Here is an 18,064-nt window from a genome sequence, read left to right on the forward strand (position 1 = left end):
GCTGAATTGGGGATAGGGGTGAACACACACAGATTCATAAATGCAAAAAAATGCATGCTACACACAAAAGACACATCTTTGACAGATGTTGGCCATATGCTTACATACTGTAGGCTTCACAACTACAACAAGGCCAGGATGTCTTGACCCACAGAAACACACATAGACACAGTAAATGCTGTTGGGAACGTGTGAGTTGTGAATCTGATTTTTGCTCTAATAAGTGTAATCACTTTGTGTCTCTGGTAATTTTTGGTTATCCTCTCTCGTGGTTGTACCACAAACAGCTGCTTCAGAATAATCTCTTTCCATCCACTGGCGCCAACCTCTGTACTTCAAGGGACAGTGTGGAATTGTTAATCCCTGAGAAACTTTAGCCGTTTTCACACATGTACTGCAGCCCTGACCTTTTCTCGACATCACTCAACTGAGCAGCATGCGGGGATGTTCGATTGGACACTAGCCCGTTTTTATCCTAGCAGCTCCCTGGTAACGCACTAGCGAATGAGCATCCCGTGTCCTTCCTCTTGCACTCTCTATCCAGGCAACTCCCTTACCTAAACCACACATGGTTTTTCCAGTAGTATATCTTAAGAGGACAATTTCCTGCTGCATGTGGCAAAAGACAACTATAAAAAATGTTCCATCCTGATTCTTCTAAAATTGTAACTCAGTGCAGTTTTATTTATATAGTGCCAAATCACATATACCGTTGCACTTTATATTGCAAGATAACAGCTCTACAGTAATACCAAGAAAACCTCAACAATCAAATGACTCCCTTTGAGCAAGTACCTGGGGACAGCGGGCAGGGAAAAAAAATCCCTTTTAATAGGAAGATACCTCAGGCTCAGGGAGGGGCAGCCATCTGCCTCAACTGGTTGGGGGTGATGGGAGGAAGACAAGACAAAAGACAGACTGTGGAAGAGAGCCAGAGATTAGTAATAACTAATGATTAAATGCAGAGAGCTATATAAACACATAGTGATTGATAAGGAAGCACTCGGTGCATCATGGGAAACCCCCAGACCTACGTAACTTAGGGAGAATTCAAGGTCACCTGAAATTGTTTGATGTTTATGTATGAAAACATCTTTACACTGACAGAACCATCTGGGAAGGACTAGATCTGATTTAAGAGAGGAAATAGCCAAAATTCAACAGGTAGCACATACACAGACAGCACCAAGGGTTCAAATGAACTAGATGTACCCAGTTTGCATATTGAATATGAGTCTGGATATTTTAGAATTTTAATGCTGTAGGCTTATTACAAATAGAGAATGTTATTGTTTTTGTAAATTGGTTAACGAGTGTTTAGGTGAACAAATCTATTAGAATAGCAGAACTTCCACTTCAGTATTTTAGTTACTGTAAAATTTGCATAGTTTGGAACCTAATGTAATGCTCAGTTGCAGACACTGCCTTTTTTTAGACTTTGTGGTGCTTCTGTTTTTATTTTAATACCAGTTTCAGTTTTAGTAACTCTTTTGAACACAAAGGTGTACTCCTACTGTTGACCTTTTGTCTTATGCTGTTCCCTATCTTAACTCCTCAGAGACACATGTGTCTAAAACCAAATGTAGGCTGCTGGTAGAAATCTGGGTAATTAAAGTGAATATGAAATAACTACAACTAAAAGGGATTTTTTTTCTTTTTTGAGATAGCATCACTTTTCTCTCTAGTAAAGCTTTCAGTTTGACAGTAGGCACATGAGGCTGCAGCTCAAAGCTTTATTGTATAATATAAAAATGATCTTATAACACATTAATTTGCTTTCTAATGAATGATTTTATTATTCAGTAAACCTTAGCACGGAAAGAAACAATGTTATTTCACACAACTTGTTGTTGCATTTCTAAAGAATGGACTGTGTGACCTATAGAAACTTCTGCTCATCTGGAGAACACTCTGATGTCTGTGCTGAGTAATGACGAGCTCAATAAAAGTTAATTTCCCAAAGGTAAATGCGCTGTAGGAAATTCCTACAGATCACTTCGGTACCAGGCTGCTCTCTTAACATGAATAAACAGAAAGTTTGCCATTAGAAAGGGTAGCGGTTAGATTAAGAGCATAAAAAGACACATATTGCAAATTAGGCTCCATTTTGAACCCTTTTTTTTTTTTGGAGTTTTCAACTTTCTCAAACCATTTTTCTCTTTCTTCCTTCCTTTCTTTCCCTCTTTTGTCTCCTGCTCGGCTTTGGCCTGAGTCACACTGTGATGCATTGTTCCACAGTAATCTACATTACTGATGTCTGCGTTGAGTGATCTCATCCTAGCTCAGCATGTCTGAGAGAAAAACCCACTGTACGCCATATGTGTGTATTTCTGAGTGTCGTTTTGGGTCTGTGTCAGGGAAATGTGATATTAGGCTGAAGTAAGTTTGGCTTGATTATGTGTCTGTATTAACATCTGCGTGTTTGTGTTGTTGAAAACCGTTAAAATGGAGATTGAATGAGTTTCTTCATCTCTCTGTTTGTGATTGTGAGATAAGCAGGGAAACTTCACACCTGCCTATTGAAAGGAGACGGGACCCATCCTTAACCTTTTCACACATACACCCAGACAGTAGGCCCCACCCTTTTGAGTTTTCTTGTAGAGCAAGCGCAGCCAGTTAACAGACGATTCCACCCACGCAGAAGACAATGAATGTGGGTGCTAATCTGGCTGTGTCATGATGTGAAACTGTGTTGATAATGGAATCATTCCTATTAGAAACTCAGTCAGTCTGTCTGTGTCTCCATGTGGCCAAAAGTGCATGCTCTGGCCTCTTGGGCCTCATGCCCTGTGTGAGCTGATTTTAATGTGTGTCATCTGTGTGATGAAGAAAGATCCTAACTCATGTCTTTCTGCTTTTTACAGTCTGCTGCAGTCTCTGATGGAGGTGAGTAAATATGCCTTAAATTTTTGTATTATTTCAGTATCATTTTCAGGTCTTCTTCTTACTTGAGCTGGGGAATTTTATTGAAAATTTAAAGTTTTGTGTAGTAATTAGAAGGGGGAAAAACAACAGCACTAAAATAAAGGGAAAACAAATGCTGTTCTGAAATCATTTTAGAAATGGTGATCTTGTTTTGTCTTGCACCATAACTTTGATGCATCAATTTCTCTGCAGAGGTGGCTTTTACACCACCTTCAGTGCTCCGACTCTGTCCTCATCAAGCTGGGACATGTTTAGTTTTGCTGTTTTTTTTCTACGTTGCAAGTTCAGTAAAATTAAAGTAGACATTTTTCAAGTGCAGTAAATGCACGATAATGGAAAAGAAAACTCCATTGTGAGTTTTACCATAATTGTACAAAACCTTGCATTCTTGAGTTGTTAGGATGCGGTTCATTTAGCGTGTATCGAGTATTTTATCAGTTTAGGTCTTGCGTTTCATCGTGGCCATGCTCACAGTAGCACCCAGCTAACATTGGTCTGCTTTCAATAACTTCTCTAGCAACAGGCGAGCTAGTTTGGCCTGCTTTTCTGCCACACCTGTGCTTATTCTGCTGCTGGTGGCTGGCTGCAAGCTAAATATAAAGCCAAATTTGTAAATATAATAACGAAGCAACTGGTAGGTTTTTTTTCTGCTTCTGTAATCCTTAGAAGCGTATTTATGATACAGAGATGTAGATTAGATATAATGGTTCACATATTACCACAGTGTAATATTTAAAAGTTAAAAAACGCTGCAACAGTTGTACTAATACAAACTTTCAGACAAAGTCTCCTCCCAGGTGACGAGATAGAACTTCACTTTTTGTCATCACGGCTTGCAAATATCTGTGAAGAAGCCTTGATCAGATTCAGGCTGCCAGTTTCCAGGCTGAGAAGGTGTTGCAAAGGGAAGGCGTTACAGACGCTGTTTGATCATTCGTCAGTGGTTGTATAACTCACTTTACATATCTTCCCATGGTGGGGCTATATAATAGGCATTTTTTAACGTCTGTGCCAACAAGATGCAAAAACTAACAGTTCCAGTTCCGTGAGACTTGTTGGAAAGCTGCATAGGATGTGCTTTTCTAGTGTTTTGTCATTGTTGTTTTTCAGTTGTCTTGGTACTGTTGTTTTAATCAGGATGACAGACCATTCGCACAGTGTATTTTCATGATTTGTTAGACTGGCTCTAATTTGTGATAAACTGTGCTTTAACACCCCATAAATGTATATGAAAGATAAATTTTATGGCAGATGGGAGATAAAAGAATGCAGAGGAGGTGAGAAACAAGACGGGGGGTGGGAAGCGCTGAATTTTATGGTGGACGTGTTTACTGTGAGCTTGAATGTAGAAGTGTTTATCATCACTTTTTCCACAATGCATGTCTCTGGAAGATAGAATGTGTTGTTTGTGAGACTTCTCTCCTTTAATATTTTTTTCTTGCATGAGATAGGGAACATGACAACTAAGGGACTAATCAGGTTCCTCATTTTGCAACGGTGTTCTCGTTTTGTCTTGTGTTAGATCACTGTCACCAGGATCAAGTGAGAGAAATGTAACTCTGTGCACACACACGCCGTATGGGTAAAATCACTATACGTTATGATGCATAAATTATGTATATCGAGTAGATTTTAGCCGGCTTACCTCCTGCATAATGTAGGAGCCCATTTCCATTGCTCAAGTCTAAAATTGCCTCATTTCAATGCTTAGACTGATTTATTGAAAAAAATTAAAAGAATGTGTAAAATGTAGCTTTAAATCATCTCCTTATATACCAGCCCTGATGTAGCCACTGGATTCCACCAGATGCGCCACAACATCTGTATTGCAGGCCTCATTAGCCTCAGTAGTGGCCTTCCTTTAACAAGCTCCTCGTCAATACTGCAGCGTGTGCGTGTGTCCGTGTCACTATGTATACGCGCGCGTGTGCCCGGCATTTTTATCTCCCTTCTCTCTCGGCTTTGAATTATTCATCTTTCTGAGGCCTGTGTGTGCTTGTATCGGTTACCCTGGCTGGAAGCTCACAGAGCTGTGTGAATGCACATGCAGGTGCGTGTGCATGTTGTGACCTGACTCTCTCTGTGCTTTCTCAGGTTGTCATCCAGGTTGCTCACCAGCAGCAACCTCTCTCTCTCTCTCTTTCTCATTATATCCTCCTTCTTTTTCCATTTCCCACCTTCTCTCTGTTTCTCTTTTGGTGTAAAAGTGTGTGTGAGTGTGTGTATGTGGGCCCTTTCTTGGACTATGCGTTCAGCCCTCTTGTGTTGGAGTTCATGAGGGGCCCCGATAGGGGGATTATGGATGGAGGGACTTGGTTACCCCTTAGGATTCGCTACTTGCCCCGCTGGCACCACACAGGCTCCTACCAGCTTTACCCAGGTGAGGAGATAGCTGGAGCTTTGAATACTTGTTTTTCCAACTGAAGGAAATGCAGATTTTGTTCACAGGGAAGCAATGAAGCCAACATGTTGGACAGCAGAAGGTTTTTCATGTTGAAAATTCAGTTTGGTTTTTTTAGGCCCGTGAAGGAAGTTAAAGAAAAATACCACAAGATGGAGATTGCTTGTTAGACAGATGGTTTTGGAACTACCAGTTGACAGGTGGATAATAAATGAGTTTAACCTGTCTGTACAGCAGCTGTTAATGTTGTAAAGTCTGAGTAGGGCAATGATTGAGTGTTGTGGTTTTCCTACAGTTCACTTTGTGTTTGCTGTGCTGTTTCTCATCTATTGAAAATTAAACGGAATTTCAGTGGAATACTGAGTTAGAAACTTTGTGTCAGTTTTTTTTTTTAAATTTCTGTTATTGGACAGAATCCTAAGAAATTCCTTTTGTAAATCTTACTTTACTCATCTCACTCACTGCTTATCATAATTGTCACTGTAAAATGCCTTTTAGTAACAACATTAAAATTTTGCCATTGAAACATCTCTGAAGCCTTGGTGTAGACAGAGGATGGGAGTTTTTTTTTCCTGTGGTGTCTGGCACTACAGATTTTTGGGGGTCTTAGTGTGTAAAGATCCAACTTTTTGGATCAGGCTTGTTTAGGCTTGTTTAAGTGCAGCCTGCCAGTGATGGATCAAACTGGGACTCGGAGGCTTGACAGGCAGTGTTAACACTTTGGGATCTCTGTCATGTAGTGTTTGCACTGTGGTGGTGCTCAGTGTAGTGCTATGGGAGGCTGCTGCCATAAGGGAGTGCAATTGTGTGTGTGTGTGTGTGTGTGTGTGTGTGTGTGTGTGTGTGTGTGTGTGTGTGTGTGTGCATGAAATGGAGTTGCTGATCGGGATAAGCTTGCTGTTTGGTATGTCTGTTGGCTTGGATGATTTATAGTTGCTTTCTGGGAGATACAGGCATCTGCTTAGATCTAAATGACATAAATGTCATCATCAGAGGGTGAACCCAAGACTGTGTGTGGATCCAGATGTCTGCCAGCTGTGACTCTACTGCAGAGACTTCATGGGAGCTAGGAAAAAGTATAAGTGTTGCCTTTAGCTGTGTCTGCAGACAAGTAAAACTCTGGCTGAGAATAATGTGAAAGATTCTCTTTTTTTTTTTTTTTGATCAAGGTCTTTTTATTGAACAAAGAATTGCTTCCAACAACAATTATGGCAAAATTAACAAACAGTTGTGCCCCCACCCCCCCAGAACAGTGTAACTAAAACCCAGCCAGAGAGGAAAGGAGAGACAAAATAACATAAAATAAAATAAAGTTACAGATACAAAGTAAATAATAAAATAAATGAACAACAGCAAGAGAAAAAAAAAAAAAACCCACTCACACGCACATTAAGCAATAGTATCCGGACTTAATCTTTCAAAGTAAGTAAGAAAAGGTTGCCATGTGTCATAGAACCGCCGAACCGAACCTTTTACAGTGTAGCGGATCTTTTCCAGCTGAGTATAGTACATGACATCCTTAACCCATTGCCCATATACAGGTGGAAGTGGCTCTTTCCATTTCAATAATATCATTCTACGGGCCAAAAGAGTGCAGAAGGCCAGAAGATCAGAGTGTGATTTGGAAAGACTGGCATCACAAGGCGTCACTCCAAAAATAGCTATAAACGGGCAGGGTGCAATTGGAACACCAAATATGTTGGATATGGTTTCAAATATGCTTTTCCAAAAGCTACCCAGTTTTGGACACGCCCAGAACATGTGAAATAGGGAAGCAGGCTCTCGTTTGCACCGGTCACATGTGGGGTCAAACCCATCCTTGATTTTGCTCAGTCTAGTTTTAGACCAATGGAGACGGTGAACAACTTTGAACTGAATCACCACATGTTTAAGGCAAATAGATGATGAAGAAATGCTATTGATTATCTTGTGCCAAGTCTCATCTGTAATCCGTTGGCCAAGATCACTTCCCCATCGTTCCCTAAGTGATTGCAATGTGGACAGCCTAAAATTACTCAACAGCTCATAAACATCACTTATAACCCGCTTAGCATTTGGCTTAAAATCAAAAATATCATCCAAAAGGGATGGTGGTGGACAGGATGGAAAGCAGTCAGTATTGAAAGATTCTCTTTTAAGATTTTAATTTGCAGAGGAAAATATGCAAAGTAAAGAAATAAATATATGTAAAGCAAGTAAATAACAAAACCTCCAAGAAATCGTGTCTGAGGCTTTTTTTTTTTTTTTTTTTTTTTTGGTCGTTTTAAGCCTGTTGTTTCTTTTGTGCCATGACTTTGTATTATAAGCCTGTCTCACTGATACACTGATAATTAGTCCTGGCTGTGTGTTGTTATAGACTCCAGCTCCTGTGACATGGAACAGGATACTTGGTTTAGACAATACATGGATAAATGTTTGCCTCTCGGTCACAGTGAGAGATTGCTGTTAATGTTAGGAGGAGCCCCTGTAGTTGTTTACTATGCCGCTGAGAACTGAAGACGAATGAATGAGCCAAGCGGTTTGGAAAAACTGATTAGAGATAACCTTTTATGTGAACACTGTCACTGATAACATTAAACGCAAGAAAAATGTGCAGAAGCAGAATTCACAATGGACTTTCGGTTAATAGCCTCGTATCTTTCCAAGTTTTAAGTCATGTAAGACCTTAGCTGTAGGCTCAATACTGGTCTTTTTAGTTTATTTACAGGATGTGCGTCGTTTCGGGCACCTGACCGGTGATGTCTTCCCGCTGGCTGTTCTTGTGTTTTGTTTTATCTCAACTTAGCAACCCACTTTCAGTTCATCAGGCCTCAAGCTCCATTATGATTATTCTCAGTGTGACTCTTTCTCTGTCTCCTGATTTTGTCTAAGCATTAGGGACATGGCTGCACTGTGGTCTAGCAGTGGGAAAAATAAACAGAATGATGACGCGTTAATGCAAAAATCTATGTAAATGGTCTGTTGAAATACAGTGATACAGCTTATCTTTAACCAAGGGTGTGCACCATAGCAATAGTATTTCCACTGTTAAAGATACAAAGGTAATGTTTCAATTCCAGTTTGGTTCTTTTCAAGTATATGATCTGGATAAGGAAATATAATTGTTACACAAAGATAACAAGTGAAGCGTGGCTACATGCAGATTTGACCTTAGGAAAAGAGGAAGTGCGTATTTTTTTCATTGTATTCATGAATTATTTTTCTATGGAAATTCACTTTGATGTGAACTTTGTAAATCGCAGTATCACATGATACAGAATCTTAGATGACTGCATCATTTGTCATCAACTAAATTACAAAAAATGTTCATGTGATGAATTTCCTGATATTTGCTGTGAGGTAATTTACATTTGAGTGTAAAAGTGTCGTTTTATATGATCTTAGACCTTCACTGTATCAAACTAGTTATATTTTATTGTTTTGGTTATTTATGAAACACTGGGTTAAAGGGACTTATAATGGACGTTCATTTACAACAAATCATCTGGAGTAAAAAATCTGATGTACCATAATCAATCACATAGTTTGTATCCGATTTGTTGTGACTGTACTGATGAAAGTTTGCTCAATAACACTCTGAGAGTTAAAAAGCAAAAAACAAAACAATGGAAATCCACAGCAGGTATGTCTGTGGGACGAGAAAGTCTCACTGGACTGTCTCCTGGGACACTGTTTCCCTGGTAAGTTCCATGCTGCTGATAGGCCTGCCTTCAGGTACTCAAAAGCCCCAGCAATCAGAAGAAAACAGGCTGAGAAAAAAAAAAAGAAGAACTTTATATTATAACTAGAATAATCTGGACCATATAGCCTAAGGCTGTGCTGCTTTCAATGCACTTGTGTAATTAAAATAGAAATTAAATCAAAAAATGAACTTCATCAATAATAATAATTAACTCAACTCACTTGACATGCGTGTGTGTGCGTGTGTGTGTGTGTGTGTGTGTGTGTGTGTGTGTGTGTGTGTGTGTGTGTGTGTGTGTGTGTGTGAACAGAGCTGAACAGCGTGGAGCTGCAGGGCTGCAGCAGTGACAACAGCCTCAACAGTAATGCCAGCCTGCCTAGTGTCCAGAGCCACCGGCGCCACACTGAGAGGAGAGTGGCCAGCTGGGCCGTGTGCTTTGAGAGACTGCTGCAGGACCCCGTGGGGGTCCGCTACTTCTCGGTACTATAACAACGTCTGGCTGGTGTTGGCCTGCGCATACTCATGACAGATAAATGACTTTAAGCAACTCTTTCTAATGGTGTACTGAAAAGTGCAGGGTAGTTTTTTTTGTGTCAGCAGTATCATATATTGTCAAAAGACTGAAATGTACTCTACAGCACTGTAATGACCAGCTTAAAAATCCTTTTATTCTAGAAGATCAGCTAAAGCATTATTTAAAGGTTGGATTTTTTTTAAACGTGTTTCTGCAGAAATAAAAGTTAAAGGTACAAACATATTACCTGACACATTTATATTGTATACTGCATTATACTGCGTTGCATGTATTGTCTATACATATATATGTATATTGTTTTGGTTTCTATCGCTGTTAAATCTGCCTCACACAAATCATTTTCTGAAATCTAAAAGCAAAATGAATTATCCTTGGTGATAACCAGTTGCTGACAGGCTGCACATCAGAAGTTGATAATTACACTACCTCTAAACCTGCTTTATTGTTGTGTAGGTACTTGGGTCTTCTGACTGCATCTCTGTCTGATCAAACTTTTCTAAATCATTACCATTTTTATTCCTTTGCTAAAGGAGTTCCTAAAGAAAGAGTTCAGTGAAGAGAATATCCTGTTCTGGCAAGCGTGCGAATTCTTCAGCCATGTCCCTGAGAACGACAACAAACAGGTAGCGTGTTATTATCCAATGACACACATCCATCCAGGATTTTTTTTAGTAATAATGAGGGATGAAGTTATGTGTTAATCACCTCTCTCAATTTCTGCTGGCCTTTGTTCCAGCTCTCTCAACGAGCCAGGGAGATCTACAACACCTTCCTGTCCAGTAAAGCTACAACACCAGTTAACATTGACAGTCAAGCTCAGCTTGCTGATGACATCCTCAATGCCCCCAAACCCGACATGTTCAAGGAGCAGCAACTACAGGTAGTATACTAAGTGAGAAAAAACTATTTATTGAAGCCTCAAGGTGATACGCAGTAACGTTTGAAAGGCTTAAGTGACACTGACTTGACCTTCCCCATCAGAACAAAGTGAAAAGAGCATTTCCCAGAAGGATGAACGTGTCATTACTTATAAAACTGAATGAAAAACAAACTCTTATTGAAAATGGGCAACAGTGTTGAGTGCCCAAAAGGTCAAGTATTTCTCTTTTATTGCTGTCTAGTATCTTGGATGCGAATGGCTTCATAAATGTGTATTTTCTGAAGGGGTTGAATTTGCTGAAAAGCGCTATCGATTTCTACAGCTCAGCTCAGATGTTCAGACTAAGATAAAAGTCACAAGGCTAGGAGGGCATCCCTACCAGCACCCTCTGTACTTTTGCACATCACACATCACATCTTTTCCAGGATCTCATGGTACTGTTTAGGAAAGATGTAGGTTCAGACTTACATACAAATGCTGAATTGAACATATAAACACTAACATACATACTTACATCATTTCCTCTTCATCTGTTCATCCAAAAAAAATAATCCAGAAAAATAGTAATAAATATTCATTAGGTTTATAGACTTGCTGATCTAATAATATAATCTTATTTTAGTTTAATTATTTTTTGTTGTGTTGAACCTCTTGTCTTTTTTTGCTTTCCTTCTGTCAGTTTTTGCTGCTGTTTCTTAACCTTTACAATCCTCCTCCTCTCTTGTTTTCTCTCCGTATTCTGTAGTGTTTGCTTGTGGGCACAATCTTTTGTTCTTCTTTCGTTTTTGCTTTGCTCTTTTCTTTTGATCACTCATCACCTTTTCCTTTCTCTTCACTCCTTTAGATTTTCAACCTGATGAAGTTTGACAGTTACACAAGGTTTCTCAAGTCTCTGCTGTACCAGGAGTGTATGCTGGCAGAGGTTGAGGGCAGACCATTGCCTGATCCTTACCACATCCCAAGCAGCCCCACCTCCAAACACAGCACCACTGGGTCTGACCGCTCCAACCTCTCTACACCCAAGAAGGTAATTCAACAAAAAGCTTTCTACCCTGCAATGCAACAGAGCTTAGTTTGAAACAAAAACTTTGTTCTTAACTTTTAAAAAAACAGTGTGGTTTGGACCCTCCTGATAGACGTAGAAGGTCACGGGAGTTTGTTGAGGCTACTGTGATCACATTTATTGTAAAATTCAAATGGGATCCTTTTGTTATTAAGGATTGATAGAAATTGTGGGCCAGGGAATGTGAACTATCTTGAGCACGTCAGAAAAATAACTTGTGGGCTAAAATATCAGCAGCTGTCTTGTGCATTTGCACTTTTGTGTACTGTAATGGGATTACAAGAACTATTTTTTCTGATTATTTGTGTACTTCTGTATGTTTTTACCAGTTTGTGCTCTTCTTTGTTTTTGTTTGTGTCATACAGGAGGACAAAAAGAGCAAATCGGGTCGATCTGTAAATGAGGACAGAGGAGATGATTCGGGAGATCGGAAGAAAGGGATGTTTTTCTCTTGGTCCCGAAACAGGAGTTTTGGCAAAGGGCCCAAGAAACGAGAGCTGACAGACTTTAACTACAGTCAGTCTTTTTCTTTTTTTCCATTGAATTCCTGCAGATTAAGAGTTTTCAGGAAGGAAAACATATTTCTAGAAAATGTCAGTTGCCGTACAGTTACTTTTTCATCATAAAGGTCACCGAAAACTGATTGTGTGCAGATCCCAAAAAGCTGTTTGCATTTGACATTCTAAAGAACTTGCTAAATTAAACATATAGATAAAACTCATTTTGTCTTTTCCCTCTTTTCTACATAAGCTCGATTATTGCTGTCAATTTAGGTTTGAAATGATTGTGTCTGTTTTTTTCTCGACACGACTAATGATATTTTTGGTTTGTTTTTTTATTAGACTTTGCTGGCAGCAATGGGCGCCGTGAGTCTCAGGGTTCGCTGTCTTCAGGAGCCAGCCTGGAGCTTGGGACGTCAGGGTTGGGAAGGAATGAGGTCAGTCTGGAAAGAAACATGATCAGATGCGTATCAGCATGGAGCGGCTTCTCCTTTAAAACTAAAATAACAACTTTTTTTTTTAATCAGAGTTTTTACTTTTCACCTTTTTCTTCTTCTCCCAGGGTGATGTTTCTCGTAGTGCATTGTCAGTGTCAGCAGAGCGAGGAGGAGGCGGCGCCCCCTTCAGGCAGTGTAATATAACATTGCCAGATGGCTCGTGTTGCTCTGTGCCACTGAGGGCAGGTGTGTCCATCAGAGACCTGCTGTTGGGCATCTGTGAGAAGCTCTGCATCAACCTGGCAGCTATAGACCTCTTCCTGGTTGGAGGGGAGAAGGTAAAACTCTGTTAGATATGGTTCAGTCTTAAAGATCCTTTTTTTCAAAGCTTCTATACAAATAAAAAATAATTCCACATGACACAAACGAACAAAAGTAGGTCTGGCTTGGTTTTCTCGTCTGTTTTTAATTAACATGGGGCTCAGGATAAACTAATTAGCTTCCAGCCTAGTAGTTCATCCTCACTTTATAAAACTAGCATATTACTCTATTTAAAGATAATGTTTTGGATTCATGGTGAACAGCTTTAATACTTTTATTCACTCTCAAACAAAGAAGCAATTTGTCAAAATGTTAGAAATACCATACATCAACTTCCTATGTTCAAAGCGTGTCAGGTACTTTTTTTTAGCTTGTTGTGAGCATGGCGATTTTTACCTAAAGAAGCTACAACTGTCAACCTTTATGACCATGCAACTAGCCGGATTTCTTTAATGATTGATGTGCTTATTTTTCTGTTTCTCAGCCACTTGTTTTGGACCAAGACTGTATGACTCTGTGCTCTCGGGACCTCAGACTAGAAAAGCGCACCCTGTTCAGGTACAGTACAAAAACAGTTCCACATTGGCGCATTCTGACTTTAAAAGCTTGGTTTACATTAAAGTTGCTATTTCAGAATGGTAACTCTGTATTCCTTTAATCTAGACTGGACTTGGTTCCCATCAACCGATCAGTGGGTCTGAAAGCGAAGCCTACGAAGCCGGTGACTGAAGTCCTGAGACCTGTTGTGGCCAAATATGGCCTGCACCTTTCTGACTTGGTGGCACGCATTGTAAGTCACTCCTCCTCAGACTGCAGAAAGGCATGTAGGTAATGATATCAAACTCTTATTGAATTTGTGTCTGTGTGATGCAGAGTGGAGAGTCCGAGCCTTTAGATTTAGGTCTTCCTATTTCCAACCTGGACGGCCTTCGAGTGGTATTAGATGTAGCAGAACATTCTCCTGGAAAAGGTGAGGAACACATACACACACACACACTCTCCTGTAAATACCAAATGTGAAAACTGTCTCATTTCTTATTCCTTTTGCATGTGTATCTGTACGCCGGTGTTGTTCAGCAGACAAACAGAAAGTAGCTCCCTCTAAGAGTCACCTCCCGGCTTCTACAAGCAGAAACCAATCAACAACAGTAAGATCTCCTACAGCTTCTTATTTCCAATTTCTTGCTCTGGAATGTTCCATAACCCACCGAATGTCTCCACTGCCTGGTTGATGATATCACGCTACTAAGTGTCTCTGTTGCTGTCTTCAATCACCCATGTCTGTTTGCAATGTGGTACAAATGTGCAGGTGTATTATGTGGCTGTGTCTGTGTCTATGTGGACTGTTGCTGTGGGGCAGATAACCTCGTGACACTGTCAGGGTTCCTAATGTTCCATTACTGTGGTCTGCCTGTGGCCGAATGCATCATCAACTTTTCTCTCTGGTTTCTGGTTCTCTTTTTTTCCATAACAAACCCACCCGCTGGGCAATGTGAGCTCGTGTTCATAGAGCTTTTGCCGGGTATCGGAACCTCAAAAACTCACTCTGGGCACTTGAAGGGTTGTAGTTCGTGGTGGCAGTAGAACTTTAACTTGCTGTCTGGGTTTCTTGAAGCTAGTGGGGTTTGATGACCAGCTGAAGTGGTCATTCATCGCCTTCCTTATTGATTCTTCAATCTTTAGTAGTGCAGCTTTAAGTAGTTGATAGTTGGTCCCTCTTGTGTTGTGGTGTATGCTACTGTTAGCCTACACGTTGATGATGCTTAGTGCACACAATGGACATTATGGCTGTCTGAATGGAACATCTCAGCTGTCTTTGATCAACTGCATATGTCTGAAGTTTTTCCAGTACCTGTCATTGATTCTTTATCGCAAAACAGCCGATGATTTGATCCCATTTAATTGTTTTTCAAACACCCCAAATCAGTGAAACTCGTGTCAATCACTGCCCATTAAATTGTTTTTACAAGGAACCAGAACTCTAAAAATATTAAGCAAAAAAAGATTTTTAACACAAATTCGAGGGTAGCTCGTTGTAAAGCGCTGCACTACTTGCAGTTCTTCTGCTACTTTTAGATCTCTCCCTAGAAGTTCCCTTCTGACCCCTTGCAAGTGCCTGCCGACAGTATCACCATGGAGCTCGGACAAAAATGGAAATCAAAACTCAACTTCTGTGTCAAACAACCATGTCAGGTAATGCCAGACTCTGGCTCCGACCCACAGACCATCGAGTATTTTCCAGACCCGCAGTAACCCTGAAGAATTCGGTCAGAAGCACAAAAAGGAGCATGCTCCTCATTGTGTCACATCCAGTAGTTTATGGTGTATAAATTGTGTCCCCCAGGGTCAGGCCATCCATGCTCTGCTGCAATATCCTGAGGTGTTAAAAGGAGAACTTTGGATGGAAAAACCTAAAATGTGGTGCCTGTCAGCTTTGTTCTCTATTCTAGACAAACATGTCAAATCCTGACAAAATCCAGTGCACGTTGGAGAAAGCCAGATGCGAGTACTCAGAAGGGAAATTTTTAGGAGTGATTTAAATCTACCAGAAGTGCTGGAAGTGTTGCAGCACTTTACACAGAGACAACTCGGATTTTTGCTTTTTATAGCCAGAGTTTTGAAACCTTTTGATCACACATCTTATTTACAACTTGTCACCCTCCTCACCATCAGTAGTACTGGTCCCCACTTGTTGTCATTACTGTTTCCCATACTTCCACAATGATTCATCAGGGCTCTAATGCCCTGCTCCGCTCTCCTTGTGGCTCCCAGGGGGAGGACAGGCCTTCAGGGAAAGCCGGTTCAGCCCATCCCCAAGGGGAAAACGGCAGGGCTGGGCCCAGCCTTGACACAAGCAACCACTCTCTCTCTCTCCATAAGGCTCCGGAGAAAAGAAAGCAGAAAAAGATTAATATAGACGAAGCTGAAGGTAAAGACTGAACAACCTCCCTCTATCTCTCTCCTTTGTTTCTGTAGCTGTGTGGCTGTGATTACATTAACCCTTTTGCCTGTCTGCGATATTACAGAAGCACCAAATGCTTTCAAAGCTAACTATATGTAGCACAGTCACCTCTGCTTATACTGAATGTAGCTTTGACCTGTCTAATTGATTAACACACAATGCTGCATGTTTACTGAATGAAAATGAAAGTGTTTACTGTATTTTCTAAAGATGTTACATGGGTTATAAATTTGTGTAAATGAAAACACTTGTACACACTTTCACGTGTTTGTGTGTGTATGCGCGCTGTGCTCTGTGTGTGCGTGTGTTCCTGCAGAGTTCTTCGACCTCATATCCAAAGCTCAGAGCAACCGAGCAGACGACCAGCGAGGCCTGCTAAACAAAAACGACCTGCAGCTCCCAGACTTTCTGCGCCTGTCACCAGTGGCAACAAACCAGACTCCACCTGCTCCCCACAACCCTGAACCAAGTTGCTCCACCCCTAATTCTCATCACTCCAACAACGGCAGCTTCCCTCGGAGCGGTCACCGGGGCAATAAGGCAAATGGAGGCGACAGGGGAGGAGGAGTAGGCGGCACCCACTTGCTTAATGCAAGCCATCAGTCCCAGAGCTTGGACTCTGGAATGGGCACTGAGAGTGGAAGAGGGGAGAGAAGCAGACCACCTCCTCCATTTCCTGGCACAGTCTCCCCCATCCACCCAAGTCAGGGAGCCCAGCGAGGTCTCCTCCAGGACTCTGGCAGGGGAGAATCAGTCCAGATGCTGGAGGAGGACACTCTTTCCGATCTGACTCTAGTGGGCGAGGGGGACATTAACAGCCCCAGCCTCAACTACGTCACTCCCTCTTCCCTTCCCAGCAAACCCCACCCCCGTCCCAAATCACAAGCACAGGATGGTCGGCCTGGCTCAGGTACACCCCCAGTGTGAACTCTTTAAACTTTAAAGTTTCACCTCCTTTTTTTTTCTTTCCACCTGACTGTAAGCGGAACTGGAGTCCTGCCGGAGTCAGTATGAACTTGACCGCTGTTTGTCTGTTGTTGAACAGTCCAAAATGCATCTAGAGCTCCTCCTCCCATTTAACCAAATAATCCAGTGACTTTCAGTTATAAAGATCACTTTCTACAATTTATTACACATCACAGCATTTTCGCTCAGATCTGTGTAAAAATGCACACAACTAATATAAACAAAATATAGCATAGATCAACAATTAGTTCATTTAGTCAAAGTAAATACGTTGACTTGATTAAGTGCTGTGTGTGCTACATCCCTACTTTGCGTCCAGCAATCCACTGTGAGTCAACAACAGATCTAAGATAAAATATGTCAGGCACACAAAGTGAGGAAGAACGGATGCATTAAGCTTGAACAGAACTTCTCCCTAGAACTTTGTCTGCATGGTGTGCATCTGTGTGAACTTTTGAGCAGACTTGCTGTGGATTTCTTTCTGGAGACGAAAACTTGAGGGCAGGTTGAGGATGAAATGGTTATAGCCGGTGCCAGACTTCATCCTCTAGCCCCTCAATGTACAGATTCTAACAATGCACTTTAGCCAATTATAAACAAGACTCTCCACATTTTAAAAAAAAAATAATTTTACTCTCACTTCTTCTCTTTAACTTTTCAAGCAGCCACTGTGACTGCCATCTTTCCAGAAAACAGTTCATATCTATTAAGAGTCAGTAAGTGTTCCACATTCAGATCCAGCTGCAGCACATTTCAGATTTACAAGTGAGCCATGTGATATTTGAACTTATTACAAGCTTTTGAGCATGCAGCAGGCTTGATCTCATTATGGGTAGAGTATGCAGAAGTAACATTTACTCAGACTCTCTTTAAAGCACAGCAACTTCTGGGTTTCCACACCTATTCTCTCACCTCAGGCATTTCTCACAGAAAATAAAAACAGGACGCGAGTGCTCGTGCATCCAGTCTTGCATTCTGACCAAACGATCCAGAAGCTTCTGTGGTAGAACAATTCACTCTTCTTCTTCGTCATTTCATGTTCAGTCAACAGATCGATAAGCTGTCGCTTCTGTGCAGAGGCTGTGGTAGAAAGTAGAATTGTACAAATGAGTCAAAACCGTAAAAACTGCCGAAGGTTTTAATATGGCTTCTGTATCATCGAGAGTATATCACTTCATCTCTCCTCCTCTTCAAAATGACCTTCTATCAGTTAAAAGTATTAATTTGTATATAGTCTACTTTGTGAAGCCACCATATTGCTGTAGTCATTGTTGAATTGCAATACTGTTTCTTCAGTTGTGTCACAATAAGAATCAATTCTCCTCTGTTCTGTTCAGCGAACTGTACTGTCTGTAAATAGATCAAATAAATGTTTTAGAGGTTAAACTCTGT

At 40.9% G+C, this 18,064-nt stretch overlaps 1 protein-coding gene across 11 annotated transcripts in view; it reads left to right on the forward strand.

The window, feature by feature from the left end:
• The window catches only part of rgs12b (regulator of G protein signaling 12b), a 43,938-nt gene extending 25,874 nt beyond the window's left edge, over window positions 1-18,064 (forward strand). For 4 of the 11 annotated variants that reach the window (XM_086296800.1, XM_086296803.1, XM_086296801.1 and 1 more), the window contains exons 6-19: window positions 2,865-2,886; window positions 9,319-9,488; window positions 10,074-10,166; window positions 10,280-10,423; window positions 11,268-11,450; window positions 11,852-12,002; window positions 12,329-12,423; window positions 12,549-12,761; window positions 13,229-13,302; window positions 13,408-13,534; window positions 13,618-13,714; window positions 13,822-13,892; window positions 15,478-15,673; window positions 16,023-18,064. In XM_086296800.1, the coding sequence (XP_086152926.1) occupies window positions 2,865-2,886; window positions 9,319-9,488; window positions 10,074-10,166; window positions 10,280-10,423; window positions 11,268-11,450; window positions 11,852-12,002; window positions 12,329-12,423; window positions 12,549-12,761; window positions 13,229-13,302; window positions 13,408-13,534; window positions 13,618-13,714; window positions 13,822-13,892; window positions 15,478-15,673; window positions 16,023-16,633 (2,247 nt within the window). In that variant the 3' untranslated portion in view covers window positions 16,634-18,064. The remainder of the gene's footprint in view (window positions 1-2,864; window positions 2,887-9,318; window positions 9,489-10,073; window positions 10,167-10,279; window positions 10,424-11,267; window positions 11,451-11,851; window positions 12,003-12,328; window positions 12,424-12,548; window positions 12,762-13,228; window positions 13,303-13,407; window positions 13,535-13,617; window positions 13,715-13,821; window positions 13,893-15,477; window positions 15,674-16,022) is intronic. The other 7 variants (XM_086296807.1, XM_086296804.1, XM_086296808.1 and 4 more) reach the window with 7 other exon arrangements.

Source organism: Aulonocara sp. 'chitande type north' Nkhata Bay, linkage group LG6 (genome assembly GCF_057382095.1).
Source record: "Aulonocara sp. 'chitande type north' Nkhata Bay isolate Kocher_YH1m ecotype deep benthic linkage group LG6, A_spYH_male_GT1.1, whole genome shotgun sequence".
In the NCBI taxonomy this organism is placed as follows: domain Eukaryota; kingdom Metazoa; phylum Chordata; class Actinopteri; order Cichliformes; family Cichlidae; genus Aulonocara; species Aulonocara sp. 'chitande type north' Nkhata Bay.